Source organism: Pseudophryne corroboree, chromosome 4 (genome assembly GCF_028390025.1).
Source record: "Pseudophryne corroboree isolate aPseCor3 chromosome 4, aPseCor3.hap2, whole genome shotgun sequence".
Lineage (NCBI taxonomy): Eukaryota > Metazoa > Chordata > Amphibia > Anura > Myobatrachidae > Pseudophryne > Pseudophryne corroboree.
Genome location: NC_086447.1, coordinates 804,077,260 through 804,098,192, shown reverse-complemented (window position 1 = coordinate 804,098,192; position 20,933 = coordinate 804,077,260). Strand labels below are relative to the sequence as shown.

Here is a 20,933-nt window from a genome sequence, read left to right as displayed (position 1 = left end):
GTTATCTAGCTTTGTGAAGAACCGTTCCGGTCGTTGGTTAGGGGCATAAATGTTGGCTAGGGTACAGAGGTTGTTATTAAGTTTCCCCACCAGGACAAGAAACCGGCCATCTTTGTCGGGATATGAGTCTAGAAGTTCAAAGGTGAGGTGACGGGCAAATAAAATCGCACCCCCCCGTTTCTTGGCCGAGTGGTCGCAGGCATGGAAGGAGTCAGGGTATGGTTTACATTGCAGGGTAGGGTGGGAGTCATGCAGGAAGTGAGTCTCCTGTAGGAAGACCAAGTCGCCTTTATGGTGTTTAAGGGAGGCAAAGAGCTTACCCCTCTTATGAGGGCTATTCAAGCCCTTCACATTAAAAGATAGTACCCGGAGACCCATGGGCAAGCAACGATGAGGGAGGCAGATTAGAAAGAGCGGAGAGCACTGAAAGTAGACGGAGGAGAGAGAATGATAGAAAAGAAGGATATAAGGCGAGAGAGAGTGTGGTCAGAAGGGAGGGGGGAAGGAAAGGAAACCGGGAGGGGAGGGAGGGTGGTTGGTCATCCGGCAGTAGAGGCCAGGGACGATAGTGCTGACAGGGGAAAGGGGTACTAGGTGTCGGGAGGGCACCTAGGTCAGCGAGAGGGCTCAAAGCCCTGAGGGGGCGCGGCATGGGGTCCGGATCACGGATCGCAAGCCGCTTGGCGAAGGGTAGGAGGCAAACCTCCCCTGGAGGTACCTGAGGAAGAAAGCTGGAGAGAAGACAGGAAGAGAAGACAGGTGGAGCGCCAGCTCCGGAAGGTAAGGGAGAGGGGGGGGGGGGGGGGGTAGATGGAAAACAAAAAAAATCAGGTTCCAACATGTTAACATATCAGCAGCATAACATTTTAACAGAGGGTAACAGAACAGTCGTGAGGTAACTAAGGGTCCGGGAGATCAGGATACGGGGAGCCTAAAGTGGAACAGCTCCCCGGGTAGGGGAGTGCGACCAGGAAGGGTCGACCCAATTAAGTAGAGGAGACATGAAATTAGAGAGCTGAAAGTCCATCAGGGAACCGGAGGTGGAGCCTGGGAGGCCGCAGAGGCCGGGACCGTAAACCACTCAGAACGAGGGGGCTGAAGCGAATCCCGCTGTGTCCGTGGCGGCTGGCGTTGAGTATGGATATCCTGATCGGCGGTGGGGATGCCCAGCTTGGAGAGCAGCGTTTGAGCCTCGGATAGATCCCTGGCCGTGAGGAGCTTCCCTTGGTGCCAAACCAGGATACGAAAAGGGAAACCCCAGCGGTATTTAACATTATGACGGGAGAGCAGGGAAGTAACGGGTTTGAAGTCTCTGCGTTTGGCCAGAGTGTGCGGAGATAAGTCCTGGAAAATCTGAAGAGGGGTATTCTGGAAAGTCACAGACCCCAGCCGTCGGGCCTCCCTCATGACAGCCTCCTTCGCAGTGAAGTAGTGCAGTCGGAGAATGACATCCCTGGGCTGGGAGGAGTCCTGAGAGCGAGGTCGCAGGGCTCGATGCGCTCGATCCAGGAGGAGATGTTCCTCAGGGGTGACAGGTGTGCAAAGAGGCGCTTGAGGTAGAGGTCAAGACGGGCCGCCTCGACCTCCTCAGGGACACCCCCGATCCTCAGGTTGTTTCTCCTCGCCCTATTGTCCTGGTCCTCATGCTCCTCCCGCAAGTGGGCAACATCTTAGCGGAGTTGATGGAAGTCGGTCTCGACCGTTTGTTGGAACGACACCACCTCCTCCACTCGTCGTTCAAGTTGATCGGTTCTGGAGCCGATGTCGGCAATATCGGATTTCAGGGAGTGGAGAGCCTGGACTGAGGTCTTAATGTCCCGCATCCTTAAGGAGGGAGAGAAAGTCCTTGCGGGTGAGGGGCGTGAGATCGTCATCTTCGGTCTCTGAGTCGGAGGGACCCTGGGGGGGTCCGAAAGTATCAGGCCTGCTCTTGGCCGGGGTGTTTTTTTTGGTAAGGAATGGTGTGAGGTCGGACCCCTGTGACTTTTTACCACCCCTGGGCATCGTGAACATATGGAGGAGGGGGTGGGCAGCAGGGTGGGAAGTAGAGGTGGCGCTCCAGCAATGAGGCTCAGGACCAGGGAAGGTAAGGCGAGGGCCATAAGGAGGCATCATGGTGTGGTCAGCCGAGCCCGGCAGATGAGGTAGGTCCAGGAAGCCCCAGTAGAGCAGGGGGCCCGCGTGGTCCCGGAGAGGAGTTAGGCAGACAGAGATCGCAGGAGGCGGAGCTCCGTGAAGGACCACCCCAGTTCAGGGACCGCGGAGATGAGCCCCGGGCACGGACCAGCCAGTGACCGGGGCAGCACCGGGGCCAGACAGCAGGGGGGAGGGAGGTCTGCGGTTAATAGCGGGAACAGCCTTCAGGTGGAATATAGTGTGTTCTCCAGAGAGCTGTAGCAGGGGGGGGTCGCAACCTGCAGGTAGTGAAGGAGATGGGCCTGGAGGCCTGCAAGAAGGCCGCCTGAAGTTGGGATGAAGACACCTCAAATGGGATATATTAACAATAGCTGTGTGCACGGCTGAGGATGGCAGCTGCAGCAATAATGACAAATCCCAGTATCATGTAGCAGGGAAAGGAGGGTGTCCAGTATAAATGCAGTGTGGAGCAAATACTAATGATGGTGAAGCTTATCAAAGGTGTCAAACAGTATGTGTCCATGTGCTGCCTGTATCCCCACTCCTTACCAGGTTAAGCAGACATGCAGTAAGAAATTCTGACCAGGAGAGAGAGAAAATGGCCGCCATGCAGAGACTTCAGGCTGGGAGAACTCCAGAGCTCCTTCTGTGCCCTCCAGTCAGCAGAGAATGCCTCCTCTCTATGTCCAGGTGCAACTGGAGGTGGGTTGCAGGGGCTGTGTAGGTAGAGAGGAGAGGTGCCAGCAGGCCGTTCACGCTGCACCCGCGGCTCCGTTCGGCCGTCAGTCCCGCCGTGGAGCTCGGATTCCTGGCCGGAGGCGAAATCGAGGCCCCGGCTTCCCCAGCAGGAAAGGCCGCAACCTGCAGAGATCTGCAGCTCAGTCTCCCGGCTCCGCGGCTCGTTTCCCCCGGGTGCACAGGGTGTAGGGAAAGAGAGGGGTCAGAGACAGGGAGGGATTGGGCAAGGGAAGGCAGTGGGGAATATGTTTATTTCTCTGGGGAGACAGGAGCTCTGTAAAAATGCTGCTGCTCCCGTTCCCGGTCAGGCCACGCCCCCCAGCACACTTCTTTCAAGCCACATCATCACCAAGGTACAGCCTCCTCAGGTCCCCACACAACACAGGACTGTAGATTGTACTCCTGTCACCCTCTCCCTGTCACTCTCTGACACCCACTGCTTCTACCTGTTATCCTCTTCTTCTTCCTGTCACCCACTGGCGTGTGGCATATTATGAACTTCGGGTGGGTCAGAGGAGGGGGGCCCAAAGTATATTTTTGCACCTAGGCCCACCACTCACAAGTTCTGCCACTGATGGGGTCCATTGGACAGAGGATCTATACATTTTCCGTGGCTGTGTTATTTTCTCATTATTATTACTACATTTTATTTATAGGGAGCCACAAGTGTTTTGCAGCACCATACAAAGGACAGTACAGTGAGACAAAACTTAGCATTACAGTAAATAAATAACAAAAATAGAGTACAGGTAACAAAGAGCACCACAAGTCTCAAAACATAATACAGCTAAGATGTAAGTAGCGAGGGAGTAATCATGGTAATACTTGGAGCTGGTGGCCATAGATAGAGATGAGCCTTTACCAGCAGGAGAAAAAGCGGGTAAAGATGGTCACTGAGTAGGAGAGAGCTGCGAGTGAAATGTGTCGAGAAGAGGGCTCATAACATTAACCACTGTATATTAGGTTGTGATACTGTCCTGTGCCACTACTCTTGTTGTATAGGTGTTTAGCAGGTAATTTTTTCCTTGACCACTACCAATGCATAATTACTTTATGAAATTGTAAAACAATATCCATATTGTACTGTATTTGGGATTTGTGTATCCAGATAAAGAGGGGAATTACATGAAGACTGTATGGTTAGGTGTATGAGGCGCTTATACATAGGCACTTTCTATTACAAGCAGTCGCCTCCTGCTGCAGTAGCGATATGGCCTGCATCCTAGAGCGCAGCATCGGATAACTGACACCCCATCAGGTGGCTTACGGAAGCTACCAGTCACGGAGGCCAGGAAACCTCCGTCCAACGACATTGCATGGAGATTTCCTGGCCTCCTCACCCCCCTAAACAGCAGTGATTTGTCTCTGTTTGAACAAATGGAGGTCATCGCCGCCCCCTCCAAAACTACACCAGACTGTTAATCACTGACAGTCTGCTGCCACACTGCTTCCGACTTCGCAGGATCCATTCATACATGCGCAGAACGGGTCCTGCACATGTGCAAAGTACCTATAATCTGTACTTTGTGCATCAATGCAGATCCTTCGGGATCTGGATAACCCCCATTGTGTCTTAGCATAGCTTAAATATGTATACAGTCTATACAGTTGAATGAAAAAGTACATGAATCCTTTATAATTACCCAGATTTCTTCAAAATTGGTCATAAGGTGGTTTTATCTCTATCTAGCGTCTCTCTCTCCTTATTTATATGTGTATTTATATACATATAGACAGACAGAAAGACACTAGATTGAGAACAAATTATATATAACATATATGTATATATGACTGTACTGGCATTTTTCTTGCTGTCAGTTTTAGCTTTTAATTCTGATTTGCACATTTCAGATTGAAGGTGATGGTGGTGATTATAGTAGTGCCAAAGCTACAGGTAAAGCCGAAGAGATACAAGCAATCTGTAAACTACACGGATTTTCTGTAAGACCGAACTTGGAGCAGCAATTGAAGGCTCTAGATCTGGAATATCATCAGCTGAAAGAACAGGGCCAATCAAGCAGAGCTGATTACATCCAGAATCTCTATGCCTGGAAATCCAAGCAGTCCAGCAAGGTGAGATTACTAATTTAGCAAAACCCCACTGAAGATTTTCTTTTAAATAGAGTCCAAAAGTTTAATACCTTTTAAGCATCCATCCAACAGTTATTTTTGTTAGCCTTTGTACAAATAATTTTTTATTCAAAATCTCTCTGGAGGGAAAAGGAGTATGACTGCCAGGCACAGGCTCACAGATTCTCAGCATGTCTTGTGATGGCAGAGGTGGGCAATGAGGGGGAGGATGTCAAAGTGCAGATAGAGCTCAATAAGGCCTTTGTGGGTATTTTGCTGCTCATTTGTATTTCTTGCTTTGTTTATCTCCAAAGTGTAATCGTATTTCCACCATATTGCTTATCTCACAAATTGCAACCTATATAGTGTGTCCAAGATCACTGCCTCGCCTGGTACTTTGGCAAATGGAATGAACAATCTACAGAACGGATTACACTTTGGGCATCTTGTATTTGAGGTTTTATTTTGTATGCAGCCAGTGTAACTATTGTGTGCCCAAGATGGCTGGCTCTGTTGTAATATGTATAGCATAACAGTACTTAAACATTAGTCCCATTGTAGAAAAGTACTACATAAACAAACATTTGTCTTGAAAAGAAATTTAAGCAAAGACATTGGAGAGTGTGAGGGTCCCAAACCATTGTTTTTCCTAATGCATCATGGATCTTAATCCTGTAGGTGTGTATCTCAAGGCACAGTATGTGCATCTTGAACACACATGAAATTATTGATGAAAAAAACCTGTAGAGAACATGCCCAGAGTACACATAACAACTGATTGTGGTCCATCCAACATAAGAGAAGGCATGTCATGTCTATGGTTCATCCAATGTAAACACCCTATTGTACTGTGTATGGGTTCTCTGCAGGGACAATGATTCCTATTGTGAGTTACAGTCAAGGATCACTTTTGCTGGGTACACACTGGCCGATTTATCGGCTGTTCTATTGAACGGCAAATATATTGCTTGCCCGTCGGCCAGTGTGTACGAGCGATATGTCTGTGAACACCGTCATAAGCAGACATATCGCGTCAACCCTACAGCACAGCCGACGGCCAATATATCTAACGATATATTGTCGCATCGCGCTGTGTGTACACTTGCTGCAGACGCTGGCAGTGATTGACAGCACAACTGACGTCACAAACTGGGCGGGCATTTGCATGTGCCCGCCCAGTTTGTGACGTCAGTCCAGACGGATCAGGTAGTGTGTATGCACAACACACTGCCCAGTCCCTCTATAGATATATCTGCAGATCAGTTGATCTGCAGATATATCTATAAGTGTGTACCCAGCATTACTGTATAACTTTAAGGACTATACTCTGAATATGTTGCCTAATTAAAATGACCATGCTTGTTGCTACAGCTTAATTTAATAATTCCTTACACATTAAAGTGGAAATCTACCTGAAATTCCAGTTGAAGACCCAGAAATCCACTGTATACAGTGTGCCATTTTGCAGAAACAATAGAAATGTCAGCAAGGGCAGTATACAGCTTGTTTGGTTGCAGAAATTGCCGTGATGCGAGTGCGGTTTTGAGTCTTCAGCTAGTAATTTTTTTTAAATAAGTCATTTTAAAATAATCAGAAGTTATTCCAGTAAGTTACATGACACAGTATAATGAGTCTAATAAGTCAAAATCATTTTAAGGTGGAGCTACCCCTTGTAAAACGTTAATCAACAAATCTTAGCATGTCTCTCCCATAGTTAGTATTATTATCATTAATTTTTAAAGTGATCCACAATGCCATACAGTGAGAACATCATGACATTCAAGGTAAATAGAATTGTAGAAATGAAAACAAAGTATGCCCTAACCGTAACCCCCATACTCACCTGCATTCTGGCAGTTGGTGTTCCAGCATCAGTCTCCGAAGCAGTATCGGGATTTCGACATCAGTCACATGACCGCTGGCATACAGACCGTCGGTATGCTGAACGCATCCCATAGTTAGCACGCTAGGGATGCGTCTGAGGTGAGATTGGCCCAGGGTCAGACTGGCCCACAGGAGTACAGGGGAAACCCCTGGTGGGCCCCTCTGTTTGGGAGCCCCACCTCCTCCTCTAGGACTATGGTGTATTTTCTACAGGGCATTTCTCTTATTAATCTGGTACATTATCATTCATGCAGCATTTACAATGTATATATTTATCAAGGGGCCCAGACCATTCACTCTCTAATGTAGGCTGACCATATTATCCCTTTAACCTGGGACACTCATGAATTACACAGGTTCTGTGGCTGCTTAAAACCAGGTGAAATGCAGGCTTGTAGTCAGCCAGCCACAGAACCTATGTAGTTCATGAGTGTCCCAGGTTAAAGGGATGATATGATCAGCCTATCTAATAGTTACGCAAACCAATGTGTCTGCTGGCCACACCCCCTCTGGAGACTGGCCACACCCCTAAACATGGGCCCCTACCAATGCATTCACCTGGTGGGCCCTTCATGCCCCAGTCTGACACTGGATTGGCCTATGAGTTTCTATGCCATTGCTACAGCAACTCACCTCCCATACCCCTAATTGATTTGACCCCATAGAATTTGATTGGGCAGATTAGGAAATTAATAAAGTATTCTTGCTGAAATCAAAGCAACAATGAAAATGTATCTCATTCTAGGTGTCAGCTACTGCTGGGGTTGCAGGGGTTAACATGTAGCAGTGGATGTGTGCTGCATTATGTTGAGTTTGCTTTTCTCTAATTAACTTAAGTTGTGCAGTAGATTGTAGAGATTCCAATTTGTGCTGGGTTCTCACTTTCCTCCTGCAGCTAAAGCCTCTCTAGAGATGGTTAAATGTGCAATCTATTGATTCCTTCAGAACCTTCCATCATTGTGTTTTACATTTCTACTTTGTGCTGATGTTTCCCCAGATACTTTGTCATGAATGCTGTTACTCTTATGGCAGTGGAATTGCCTGGTGCAACTCCATTACTTGCTGAAACATGGGCCCTCATTCCGAGTTGATCGCTCGCAAGGCGAATGTAGCAGAGTTACACACGCTAAGCCGCCGCCTACTGGGAGTGAATCTTAGCTTCTTAAATGTGCGACCGATGTATGCGCAATATTGCGATCACAAACGAGTTAGCAGTTTTTGAGTAGCTTCAGACTTACTCTGCCTGTGCGATCAGTTCAGTGCTTTTCGGTCCTGGCTGACGTCATAAACACACCCAGCGTTCGCCCAGGCACTCCCACCGTTTCTCCGGCCACTCCTGCGTTTTTTCCGGAAACGGTAGCGTTTTCAGCCACACGCCCCTAAAACGCCGTGCATCCGCCCAGTAACACCCATTTCCTGTCAATCACAATGCGAACGTCGGAGCGATGAAAAAGCCGTGAGTAAACTTACTTTCTTCATAGCAAAGTTACTTGGCGCAGTCGCAGTGCGAACATTGCGCATGCGCACCAAGAGAATTCTCACTGCGATGCGATGAAAATCGCCGAGCGAACAACTCGGAATGAGGGCCATGAAGATATTCAATAATGCATGATTTACTATTGGGCGATATATGCAGTTGCCACAAATGAACCTACTACTCATGTCATATACACTAATGTCTATAGAATGTCTTAAAAACAAGACTACTGATTTTTTTTTTTTCTATACTGCCAAAATAATAAAAAAATAATAATTTTATATTAGCTTAATATTAGTCTACACTGCAGTGGTGCTCAAGTATGTGATCCTCTAGATCAGTGTTTTTCAACCACTGTGCCGTGGCACACTAGTGTGCCCTGAGCAGTCTCCAGGTGTGCCGCCATAGAAGCAGAGCCAGGCCCGTCAGTGTTTTGCAGCTACTGAGGCCCTGAAACGGTCAATACTGGTGGGTTTAGTGGTTGCAGAGCCAGTTCTAATTTTGGGCCCGGGCAGTGTTGGGCTCTTCTAGCTTTCTCAGATGTGGCTTAGGCATTACCTATGGAGAAGCTGCGAGATGACATCCTAGGACACGCAACTGCACCATGCATCACTATTATATTTGAATGTGCCTTGGCAATATTTAAATCTTGCTCAGTGTGCCGCGAGTTGTAAAAGGCTGAAAATCTCTGCTCTAGATTATCAGTTCAGTGAAGGGGTCAGTTGAGTTTGGGTGGTCAAGCTTTATTTACATTTTTTTTTTTTAAATGTACCATAGGAACACAAAGTTGAATTAAAATATTGTAAAGTAAATTTAAATAAAACTTATCAGTATACAGGTTGAGTATCCCTTATCCAAAACCTCACATTTTTGGGTCCCCTACTGAGATAATGACATATATATTATATATTATGTGTATACAGGTTGAGTCTCCCATATCCAAAATGCTTGGGACCAGAGGTATTTTGGATAACGGATTTTTCCGTATTTTGGAATAATTGGATACCATAATGAGATTTCATGGTGATGGGACCTAAATCTAAGCACAGAATGTATTTATGTTTCATATACACCTTATACACACAGCCTGAAGGTCATTTTTGCCAATATTTTTTATAACTTTGTGCATTAAACAAAGTGTGTATACATACACACAATTCATTTATGTTTCATATACACCTTGTATACACAGCCTGAAGGTCATTTAATACAATATTATTAATAACTTTGTGTATTAAACAAAGTTTGTGTACACTGAGCCATCAAAAAACAAAGATTTCACTATCTCACTCTCACTCAAAAAAGTCTGTATTTCGGAATATTCCGTATTTCGGAATATATGGATATGGGATACTCAACCTGTATATAGATATATTTTATAGATATATATATATATATATATATATATATATATATATATATATATATATATGTCATTATCTCAGTAGGGGAACCAAAAATGTGTGATTTTGAATTTTGGATAAGGGATACTCAACCTGTACAACAGTAAAAAAAAATGTATCCTAATGTTTGATTGTGTAAATGTCTTAAGGTTAAAAATTATAAAAATAAAAACCGTGATCACAAAGTTACAATACAATGTGGCCTACAGTATATATCAAACCCAAAAATGCAGTGAATCTTTTGGCGGATTGACGCATTTTTTCAGCATTGAGGCTATTTACCAAAGAGGCGAAGCAGCAGATATTGGAGGTACTGTATCTGCTGTATACCTTGTATTTCTGACCACAAATGCAGTCCCCATTGGCTTCTATAGGGACTGCAAAAATGCTCCATTTAGCTTTTCAGAACTTAGCCCTGTTAGCTAATACAATCTTTAGATGGTGTCAGACAATTGTAGGGCTATTATTTATTATTATTCTTTATTTATATGGTGCTACAAGGTATCTGCAGTACAGGCCATTTGCAGGACATGGACAAGGTTTATAAACATTGCTGCATCAGTCATAGGGCCTAATTCAGATCTGATCGCAGCAGCAAACTTTTTCTCTAATGGGCAAAACCATGAGCAGTGCAGGTGGGGCAGATGTAACATGTGCAGAGAGCTAGATTTGGGTGGGGTGTATTCAAACTGAAATCTAAATTGCAGTGTAAAAATAAAGCAGGCAGTATTTACCCTGCACAGAAACAATAACCCACCCAAATCTAACTCTCTCTGCACATGTTATATCTGCCCCACCTGCACTGCACATGGGGGGTCATTCCGAGTTGTTCGCTCTGTAATTTTTTCGCATTGCAGCGATTTTCCGCTTAGTGCGCATGCGCCAAGTAAATTTGCTATGCAGTTAGGAATTTTACTCACGGCTTTTTCATCGTTCTGGTGATCGTAGTGTGATTGACAGGAAGTGGGTGTTACTGGGCGGAAACTGGCCGTTTTATGGGTGTGTGCGGAAAAACGCTACCGTTTCTGGGAAAAACGCGGGAGTGGCTGGAGAAGCGGAGGAGTGTCTGGCCGAACGCTGGGTGTGTTAATGACGTCAAACCAGGAACGACAAGCACTGAACTGATCGCAGATGCCGAGTAAGTCTGGAGCTACTCAGAAACTGCTAAGAGAGGTGTAATCGCAATATTGCGAATACGTCGTTCGCAATTTTAAGAAGCTAAGATTCACTCCCAGTAGGCGGCGGCTTAGCGTGAGTAAATCTGCTAAAAGCAGCTTGCGAGCGAACAACTCGGAATGAGGGCCATGGTTTTGCTCATTAGAGAAAATGTTTGCTGCTGCGATCAGGTCTGAATTAGGCCCATAATACCCAAATAAGCAGCAGGGCGGCACAACCCAAGGCTTTGGTGCTGTTGTAGGCACTAGGCAGTATGGAGGAGGTGATGGTTTAAGTCAGGGAAGGCAAGGCACATGAGGGAAGAGAGCCCTGTTTGGGGGGGGGGGGGGGGGGGGGGAGAGAGGCAAACAGAGAAGGATCACAGATTGCCGAGACAGTGAACGGGGCGCATAGAGGAGTGGGTCAGTATGAGAGACGTTGGTCTTGAGAGACTGTTCAACGTATTGTAGAGAGGTGTAGAGTCTGATATGGAGAGGTAGAAAGTTCCAGTGGTAGGCAGCAGCACAGACAAAATCTTGGAGGTGGGAGTGGGAGAAAGTAATCAGTGTTACACACGTCTAGCTCCCTCATTGCTCCTGACAGGCTATGAGGGATTTCACCTAAAACAGCCGCCTTTCCTGGGTGAAGTAAGTTCACTCAGTACTGGGATGCCACCAACATTTACACAGAGACAAGGAGTCAGTGTGGGACTAAGGTTGAGCACAAGTAATGGTCTGAGCAAACAGACATGGTTCTGGGAAAGGCTGTATACAGATTGAAATGTTCAAGGCAGGAACAGGGTGCTGGACTAAAGGGAAACGAAAATCTAGCAGATTACCCACAGCAAAGGAGGAACTACAAGCAAGACTGAAGCTGGCAAAAGGCTGGCAGGGAGAACCACTGCAAAAAATTGCAGCAAGGCAGGTGCCTTCTGGAGTTCAGAAACTATAACCGGCAGGGAGGTTAAGCCCTCCCTGCCTTTTATCAGGAACTGGAGCCAATCAGGTATGAGGAGGAGAATAAACTATACAGCAGCTGCCCAGCTGCACGTAGCACGAAGCATCTCAGCTGCTTAGTAACAGCCGGGATCAGGATACAGTGCGGCTGCAGGAGTCCCGGTTGCCTATTAACCATCGGGGACCATCAGCCCCTGCTAATGCAGTGTCCCAGTTGCTAAGCAACGGCCAGGACCCGTCGGAGCAGAGAGCTGCTGCAGCGGTTTTCTAACAATCAGGAGGAGAGGCGGCGATCATTTTTCGAGTGAAGTAGGTAGTGTGAAGGCAGATGAGGTCATAGATGTAAATAGGAGAGGATTGGGTGAGGGATTTGTGAATGTGAAAACTTTGAATTGGGTTCTGTGCCATGAAAACTAATGTTTTTGTACTGTTGTTCAGCCAGGTCAAATTCTGGAAGTAAAGGGATCATGTGCAGGTGTTCACTTTATTCACTTAGCCTTTGAATATTGTAACATCGGCCACATTAAAGTGGGCCCCTTCAGCCCACTTTATTGTCTCTGAGTAGTGGAATCCTTAAGAGACGTCTATCTGTAAGAGAATCAGGAGCATAAAAGGTCCCTCTTGTAAATACAAAGTGTCCTAATATTTATTAATAGCAGAAAAATGTTAGCCTTTTGAAAGGATTGTTGGCTTGTAATTTCCTTTTAGATCAGGGGTGTCCAACCTTTCACCTTCCTGGGCCACATTAGAAGATGAAAATTTGGTTTGGGCCGCACATAAAATAAAATAACAGTAACGATACCTGATCGTCCAAAAAAAACCATAGAAAACATAGTTAACATATTAAACTTACTTGTAATCGAAGTTAGTGAGATGTTTGACATTGTTCTCAGCCACCAATGCATCCCCCCCCCCCCCCCACACGCACACTGTAGTCCTCCTCCTCTCCCCCCCCCCCTCCACACTGTGCTTCTTCAAGGGCCCACAAATTTCTCCCCGCTGGGCTGAGCTCCGTGCTGCTGTCACGTGTGCCACTATGCAGTAGAGGAGGGCTACACTGACTGACAGCGGACCCCAAACCCCCCCCTCCCGGACACATTGTACTGCAGTGGCACCTGACTTCATCCTCGTTACCCCCTCCCCCCGAACCAATCTGTACTATGGAGTTTAGATACCGCCGGCCTCTTTTACTGCTGCAGTGCTGGACATCAAGTCCATCCCAGCTCCCAAGAAACCCCCCGGACACTGTATTGCGGCGTGGCGCTGGACTTCAGACCAGACCCACCCTTCCCCCGACACTGTACAGCGGTTCAGACCTCCTCTCCCCCCCCCCCCCCCCCGGGACATTGTACAGCGGCGCGGGCCGCGGCCACGGACTTCAGATCCCGATTCCCCCCCCCCCCCCCCCCCCCCCCCGGACACTGTACAGCGGCGCGGCCACGGACTTCAGACACCCCCCCCCCCCCCGGGGACATTGTACAGCGGCGCGGGCCGCGGCCACGGACTTCAGATCCCGATTCCCCCCCCCCCCCTCCGGACACTGTACAGCGGCACGGCCACGGACTTCAGACACCCCCCCCCCCCCCCCGGGCTCACTTACGAGTTCTTGTAGAACCAATTTCTCCACTGGGCTCCTCTACTCTCGTGCTGCTCAGTCACGTGTGCCGCTATGCAGCGGAGGAGGGCTACACTGTGACTGACAGCGGAGAGGGCGTGAGCTGGTGCTGGTCCCAGCGGCAGCAATCCAATCAGGATGTGCTGACAGCCTGCTGGGGCCGGCTCAGCTTCACATATGGTGTCCGTACTATGCAAAAAAAATAAAATGGATGGGGCGGGTGAAGCGCGCTGGCGTCACCGTTGTGACGTGCCCCGGCCGCATTCCTGCCGCAAGCGCCGGCAGGTGTAACTTGAAACTTTAGTTTAGAATTTCTTAAAAAATAAAAAATTGCACTGGGCCGCATTACTAGCCCGACCTGGGCCGCGGGTTGGACAAGCCTGTTTTAGATGATAGGCGAGATAGCAGATAGTAAAACAGTCGATGAATGTTCTTTCAATAGTAATATAATCTCAATAGCCAGAACCAATTGCTCAGAATCAATCTATTGTTCAGTATGCAAATTATAAATCGGGGAATTCTGGGGCAGATGTATTAACCTGGAGAAGGGAAAAAGAAGTGATAAATCAGTGATAGGCACAAGGTGATAACGCACCAGCCAGTCATTAAAGCTTTGAAAAATGACAGGAGCTGACTGGCTGGTGCATTATCACCTTGTACTTATCACTGCTTTATTACTTCTTTATTCCTTCTCTAGGCTTACTACAACTGCCCCAATGACACATCACAGAGTTTTATCCCTTACCATGTTGTAGATGCTCCAGTGCAATGATATCAGTGCAGAGATGCAATGTCACTAAAATTAGCCTTTTATTACGCGTTTCTCCACGTTATGCAGCAGCAGTTTCATCAGCAGATTATTCTGCTGATACCACTACTGCACAAAGCAGAGAAAACCAAACACTCCATTCCAGCCTCATCCCATTTGTAAAACATTCTTGATTGTACAAAGGGGGTCATTCCGACCCATTCACACTCGCAGCGGTTTGTTGCTGAGGTGCAAACGGGTCCGGAATGCACATGCACTGTTGCTGTCGCCAGGTTACGTCGCGGTTTTACGAAGAAAGCGGTCGCAGAGCCGACCGCAAGAAGATTGACAGAAAGAAGGCGTACCTGGGCGTCACCGGACCGTTGCCAGCCGTTTTCGGGGAGTGGAGAAGAAAACGCAGGCATGTCCAGGAGAACAGAGGGCGGATGTCTGACATCAAAGCCGGGCCCCAGCATCGCTGAGATCGTCGCACAGGGTAAGTATGTCCAGGGCTAGTCTTGTTTTACTTGAATTATTTTTAGCTTAGCAGGGCTGCACAAGCGTTTGCAGCCCTGCTAAGCTAAAATACACTCCCCCATAGGCGTGGACTAGTTGATCGCAGCAGCAGCAAAAAGTTGCTGGCTGCGATCAACTCGGAATAACCACCAAAAAAAATGATACATAAGAATGTTAAAGTATCCATCTGTGAACTGAACCTCAACAGTAGGAGGGTTCTGCAGCAAGACAACAACCCTAAACACACAAGTCAGGCTACCAAAAAAGTGCCTGAAGCAAAAGAAATTTCATGTTTTAGAATAGCCAAGTCCAAGACTAAAACAAATACAAAGGTTATGGGAATACCTGAAGCAGGGTGTCCATGCAAAAATGAGTTGAAGCAGTTCTGTAAAGAGGAATGAGCCAAAATTCCTCCAAGCCAATGTGTGGGACTGATCCGTCATTCAAGGGGGTCAGCTCATAGCAGGTCACCAGTTACTGAAAGTATACAGTTGGTTGGTTGGTTGGTTGGATGCAATGCAGTGTAGGATCATTTTGATCAATAAATGCAAACTATTTTATCTATTTGTATGTCTTACAAGAAAATCTGGACACATCCAAGGTCACATATATGCAAAACTTCAGGAAAAGGGTTCACAAAATTTCAATCACCAATGTAAAGTGTGCCTTTAATGCAGGTTTTTAAAAATCAATACACAATGGGGCAGATGAATTAAGCCTGGAGAAGGCATAAGGAAGTGATAAACCAGTGATAAGTGCAAGGTGATAAACGCACCAGCCTGTCAGCTCCTAACTGGCAATTTGCATATTGGAGCCGATTGGCTGATGCGTTTATCACCTTGCACTTATCACTGGTTTATCACTTCCTTATGCCCTCTCCAGGTTAATACATCTGCCCCATTGTAGCTTATTAACACGTATACAGTACCACTCTACTTTGTCCCTCACTGTAGGCCTGATTGGGAGTCTGATGCAATGTTCACACAGGATGCAGTCAATATACTGGCTGTCGGGATCCCGGCGTTCAGGAGATAGACGCCAAAATCCCAACAGCCGGTGAAATACAGATGCTCGGTATTCCCACTCGGTTGGTGGATCCAGGCCACCAAGCGAGCGAAGCAAGCCACTGGGCCTGATGCATGGCGAGTGTAGCAAGCCAGCAAGGGAACTTACTGCCTCGCATCCGGGATTCCGGCCTACGGGATGCCGCTGTCCGTATAGTGATAGCTGGCATCCTGTCTGCCAGGATATCATATGTATTCCGTTCACACAAGTTGTCAACTTCACTTGCGTCTTAATTTAATAAAAGTCGCAGAGCACATGCGTCACAGTGTGTGCGTGTACAAGTAGGACCACTTGAGACACACGGACTAAAAAAAATGCATTGGGCGGTGAATGGGAAGCGACTATTCACACACACAGAGATGATCCATCTTCTGAGCGTGTTATTGGAATGTCGCAGGAATGATTGCGAACACGTAATGGCACACAGTGGAGGTCGTACTCTGATGGACAATATGCACCTAGTGTGGGGTTGATGCAAAGTACAATGTTGCGCCCAATTATTGCGTCTAAAGACACACCGGGGGGGAATTCAGTTGTTTGTGCCTGCGGCTGTCATTCCTGGGCGCCTGATGGAGCAATTCAATTGCTGCTTCATTCGGGCACAAACAGCTGCTGGCATAACTGCTCGCAGTCCCTCGGAGACAAGCAGAAATGTGCAAAAATTGACCATATGGCACTTTGAGATGCGCCCAGCACTTTAGTTGGGTTTTACGAGGCTAAACCCGAGACTGCAGGGCGCAATTAGCATGGGACTAAAGACAGACTAGGTGGGCACTCCGACCTTGCACATTCAGACGCATAGATGTATGCCAGAGCAGAGCTTACACTAGTATTAGCATAACGTTGCAGACACCACCATGGTAAAGATGTGAACATGGATGCGGCTGCGTCCGATTCAGAATCAGGCCCCTGTGTTGTACTTTGTGACATATTGCTTTAGTTTGTGGGGGCTGTCAAGATGGGCTAACGATTATAGTGATCATGCGCATCTTTGCGTATGTCTAAGCAATTCTGTATTGGACTCATCCCGATTGTTTCTCTGTGTTTGGTAGCATTACTGATCGGCCATTGGGCGTACACAAGTAATAGAACCATTTCCTGGGAGTAAAATATATAGCTTAGATAATCTAAAGAAAAGTCAGTTGACCTTGTTCTCAAATTAATTATAGACTGGATGGGTTTCACTGGATGAGGAGAATCCATTAGCACAAGCTTTCCTGAAGTACAAAGATGCCCTTTCTCTGGATCCTGATAACTGGCAGTATAACATGCATGTGGGCAGACACTTGTTGCTACAGAAACAGCACGAAGAAGCACTGATGTTCTTACAGAATTCATTGGCACTGCGACCAGCATCAGCCATCGCCAGGTGACGTGATGTATTCCTCACATCTTAATTTATGTCAAATGATTGTACAGTAGTTATTGATCCTATATACCACACACACATATATATATATTATATATATATACACACACACACACACACACACACACATTGTATATGTGTGTGTGTATATATATATATATATATATATATATATATATATATATATATATATATATATATATGTGTGTGTGTGTGTGTGTGTGTGTGTGTGTGTGTGTGTGTGTGTGTGTGTGTGTGTGTGTGTATATATATATATATATGTGTATATATATATATATATATATATATATATATATATATATATATATATATATATATATATATCTACTAACAAGATCATTCATATATATATACGGGAGAAGATATCCGCACTGAACTGCCCATCAGAGTCCACATAAGATGGTGCTCCGCTCCAAGGAACAATTAATTCCAATAAACAGTCATTTGTAAAGGAGAGGGTACTCACCAATTTTTGTAAAAGAGTAGATGTACTTTTAATTATCAAATCATCAAGTCGACGTTTCGATCACATCCAAGTGATATTTGTCAAGACACCAAACAGTATTCAAGGCAACAGGACACCACAAGCAGCATGTCCAACCAGTTCACATACAGAGCTACGTGGTTTTCTATTTAGTTCATTTTTAACATTTCTATTATAGTGTTGGTGGCGTTTTTGGTCTTGATGGGCTCATTAGCAGATGCTAATACCTATCCTGCCAATGATTTTCATTTTTAGACGTGCTGTATTATAGATGTGTATCTGGCTCTATACAATGAGTGACGGTGGGTGTGTCCTAGGTGTGCTCAATGAACAGGGGTATAAATAGCTCTGTATGTGAACTGGTTGGACATACTGCTTGTGGTGTCCTGTTGCCTTGAATACTGTTTGGTGTCTTGACAAAGATCACTTGGGTGTGATCGAAACGTCGACTTGATGATTTGATAATTAAAACTACATCTACTCTTTTACAAAAATTGGTGAGTGCCCTCTCCTTTACAAATTACTAGATATATGTTTAAAAGTTCTTGCACCCCAAATAAAGTGGCAGCAAAAGTATTCAAGTGACATATTTCTGTAAGTACAAGGATGAATGTTCAAAAGTGGTAAAGTTTCTGCGCCTTCGGTGCTTTTTAAAGGTGATTATGTGCTATTAGTCAGGTGTAAGTTCTTAAATATGCGTACCGGATAGCCCGGAGTTATGTCTTTCTTGGGAGTCCTTCCTCTATCCCTTGTCAATGTGCAGACGTAATTCGTCAGATGCATTATTACACACAATGGTAGAGGAGGGATGTATCAGTACCACGTACTTTTACGTTAAAAATAGTGACTTGTGCAATCACACATAATATGAATAAGGTGCCAAGTGCAAATACAATCAGAGTGCAACCTTATAACTCAAAATGGCAAGATAAGTCATACTTTTTCACTGTAAACAGCCGAGAAGTAATTATATATACATACACACACACACACACACACACACACACACACACACACACACCAACTCGCTTTTTATATATAATAAAGGAATTTGGCTCAATGGGTCCTTCTTGTTTACCACAGCTGCACACTGTGTACCTTAAAACCAAATGTACCCCATGGGGAGAGAAACTGATGGTGTGATAATTAGTGTGATAATTAACTAGCTTCAAACAGATTTTAAAGTATCAAAATAGCATACAATAGCCATTATATCAGCAATATACTTACTAGGTTATATACTGGACCTCATATATCCATCCAGATAAATCCTATTCCTATGGCATATTTAGTTATTTAGTATAATTGCATTTTGGCCTTCTGCATTCTACCTTGGAGTGCAAGCTTCTTTTCCCATAGGGTGTAATGGGTGCACAGCTCCGATCAAGTACCCATCTGCACAGCTCCGATTCTCTGGATGTGCAGGCAACTAGCCTCCTACACCCAAACATCATTTCCCATAGGGAGTACCTGTTAGGGAACCCTGTACTGCAGGATAAGTAACTAGAGCCCCTCAGTGGAGGGTCTTCTGCCTATAGCAATGACCCGTTGTTCTCTTAGTGCAAGCAGGCACACCGGTATTTAGGCCATCCCCAGGTCTTATTGCCTCTGGGCAGTAGATACTTATACAATAGACAGAGAACCGCTAGGTGGTGTTAGATGGCAGGAAAACACCACAATACAGCTGCTGAAGGTACAACTGAATACTAGTCACTAGGATTACCCTCAAGGTGGTAAATAGCATATATGCCAGAAGGGCTAAGCACAGTCATGGAATCACAATCAATGGGCGGTATAGATATAACAAGACATTGGCAAGGCAACTGGAACAGATTATAAATAAACCAGGACTTAGCTTGACTGGCGACAGGAATCCCAGGACAGACACGGATGACACGGACACGAGTGATCTGGACAAAACACGGACTGGAACTATGATGAATATTTCTACCGGGTGTTCTGAGAATCTCCCTGAACAGGAATCCACCGGACCTTCCTGGAGATGGTCACGACAGGATCCTCCAATGGACACGCAGCACAAGGTCTTCCCAGAATCCTTCCAAATGGAATCTTTCACCACAGAAGCGACAGGTATAAGTCTTTCTACCAGAGAATAAGAGGGATCTTCTGGACCAGAATCCACTGGACCCTTCCGGAGCTGTTAATACGACAGAATCCTCCAGCAGATTAGGCAAGAACAGACCTTCCCAAAGTTCGCCTAGTAGAATCTCTCATATAAGTACAGAAACAAATTTGAATCTTTCTCCCAAGATGAGCTTTGGAATCTTTCCTAACTGAATCGGACCTTCTTGGAGCTGTAAATCGACAAGATTTTCCCAGAGGATGCCAGATGGAATCTTTCCAAAGTTCTTCACAGAGTCTTTCAAGTAGTTTCCCAGGTCGAATGACAGCCTACATGAAGCTATCACCAACACTGACTGAGCAAAAAAGAAATCCTATTTATAAGGAGCTGATTAGCTGACCGGAACCAGCTGAGTGCTGCCATCCACAGAGAACTCAGCCTGCATGATTACAGCACCTGACACAGTGCTGCAAACTTTATACTCCAGGACTGATCAGTAGCCTGAAGCAGCAGCTAATGACACAGCGTTCCTGCCACTAAGCGATGGCCGAAACGGTGGTACGTAAGGTAATAGTACCCTTCCGCACAGCTCCGATCCTCTGCGTGTGCACGTAACAAGCTTCCTACACCCAAACATCATTTCCCATAGGGAGTACCCTTCCACCCAGCTCCGATCCTCTGCATGTGCAGGCAACTAGCCTCCTATACCCAAACATCATTCCCCATAGGGAGTACCCTTCAGCACAGCTCCGATCCTCTGCATGTGCAGGCAGCTAGCCTCCTGCACCCAACATCAGTGGTGTAGCGAGGTGCCATGGTTCCCGGAGCAAGGGTATGTTTTGGCCCCCCTCCCCTACTGAATTGGGGGCCTGGCCAATGTGTGGTGTTATGTTACATTTGAAAATAAGAAATATTTTAAAATCCTAAATTGAAGAAAGGGCTGGTTCTAGACCTTGTGGAGGTAAGGGCAGAAGTTTCCTTTGGTTGCCCCCCATATTTAAAGTAGGGACAGTGCGCATCGAAGGCACCAAAATTTGGGGGGGAGGCTTCCTGGGGAAGGGGTGTGGCCACATAATAATACCTATTTAGATTACACCACACAGTATTGTCTGTTATTCACATTATACTACACAGTAATACCCCTTATATACTTTACGCCACACAGTAGAGTCTCTTATACACATTACACCACAGTAGAGCCGCTTATATACAT

The 20,933-nt window shown here is 46.1% G+C and overlaps 1 protein-coding gene across 3 annotated transcripts in view; it reads left to right on the top strand.

The window, feature by feature from the left end:
* LOC134910412 (uncharacterized) overlaps positions 1-20,933 on the top strand; it is a 286,525-nt gene that overhangs the window by 135,254 nt on the left and 130,338 nt on the right. For all 3 annotated transcript variants that reach the window (XM_063918405.1, XM_063918404.1, XM_063918406.1), the window contains 2 exons: positions 4,726-4,947; positions 16,933-17,132. In XM_063918405.1, coding sequence (XP_063774475.1) covers positions 4,726-4,947; positions 16,933-17,132 — 422 coding nt within the window. The remainder of the gene's footprint in view (positions 1-4,725; positions 4,948-16,932; positions 17,133-20,933) is intronic.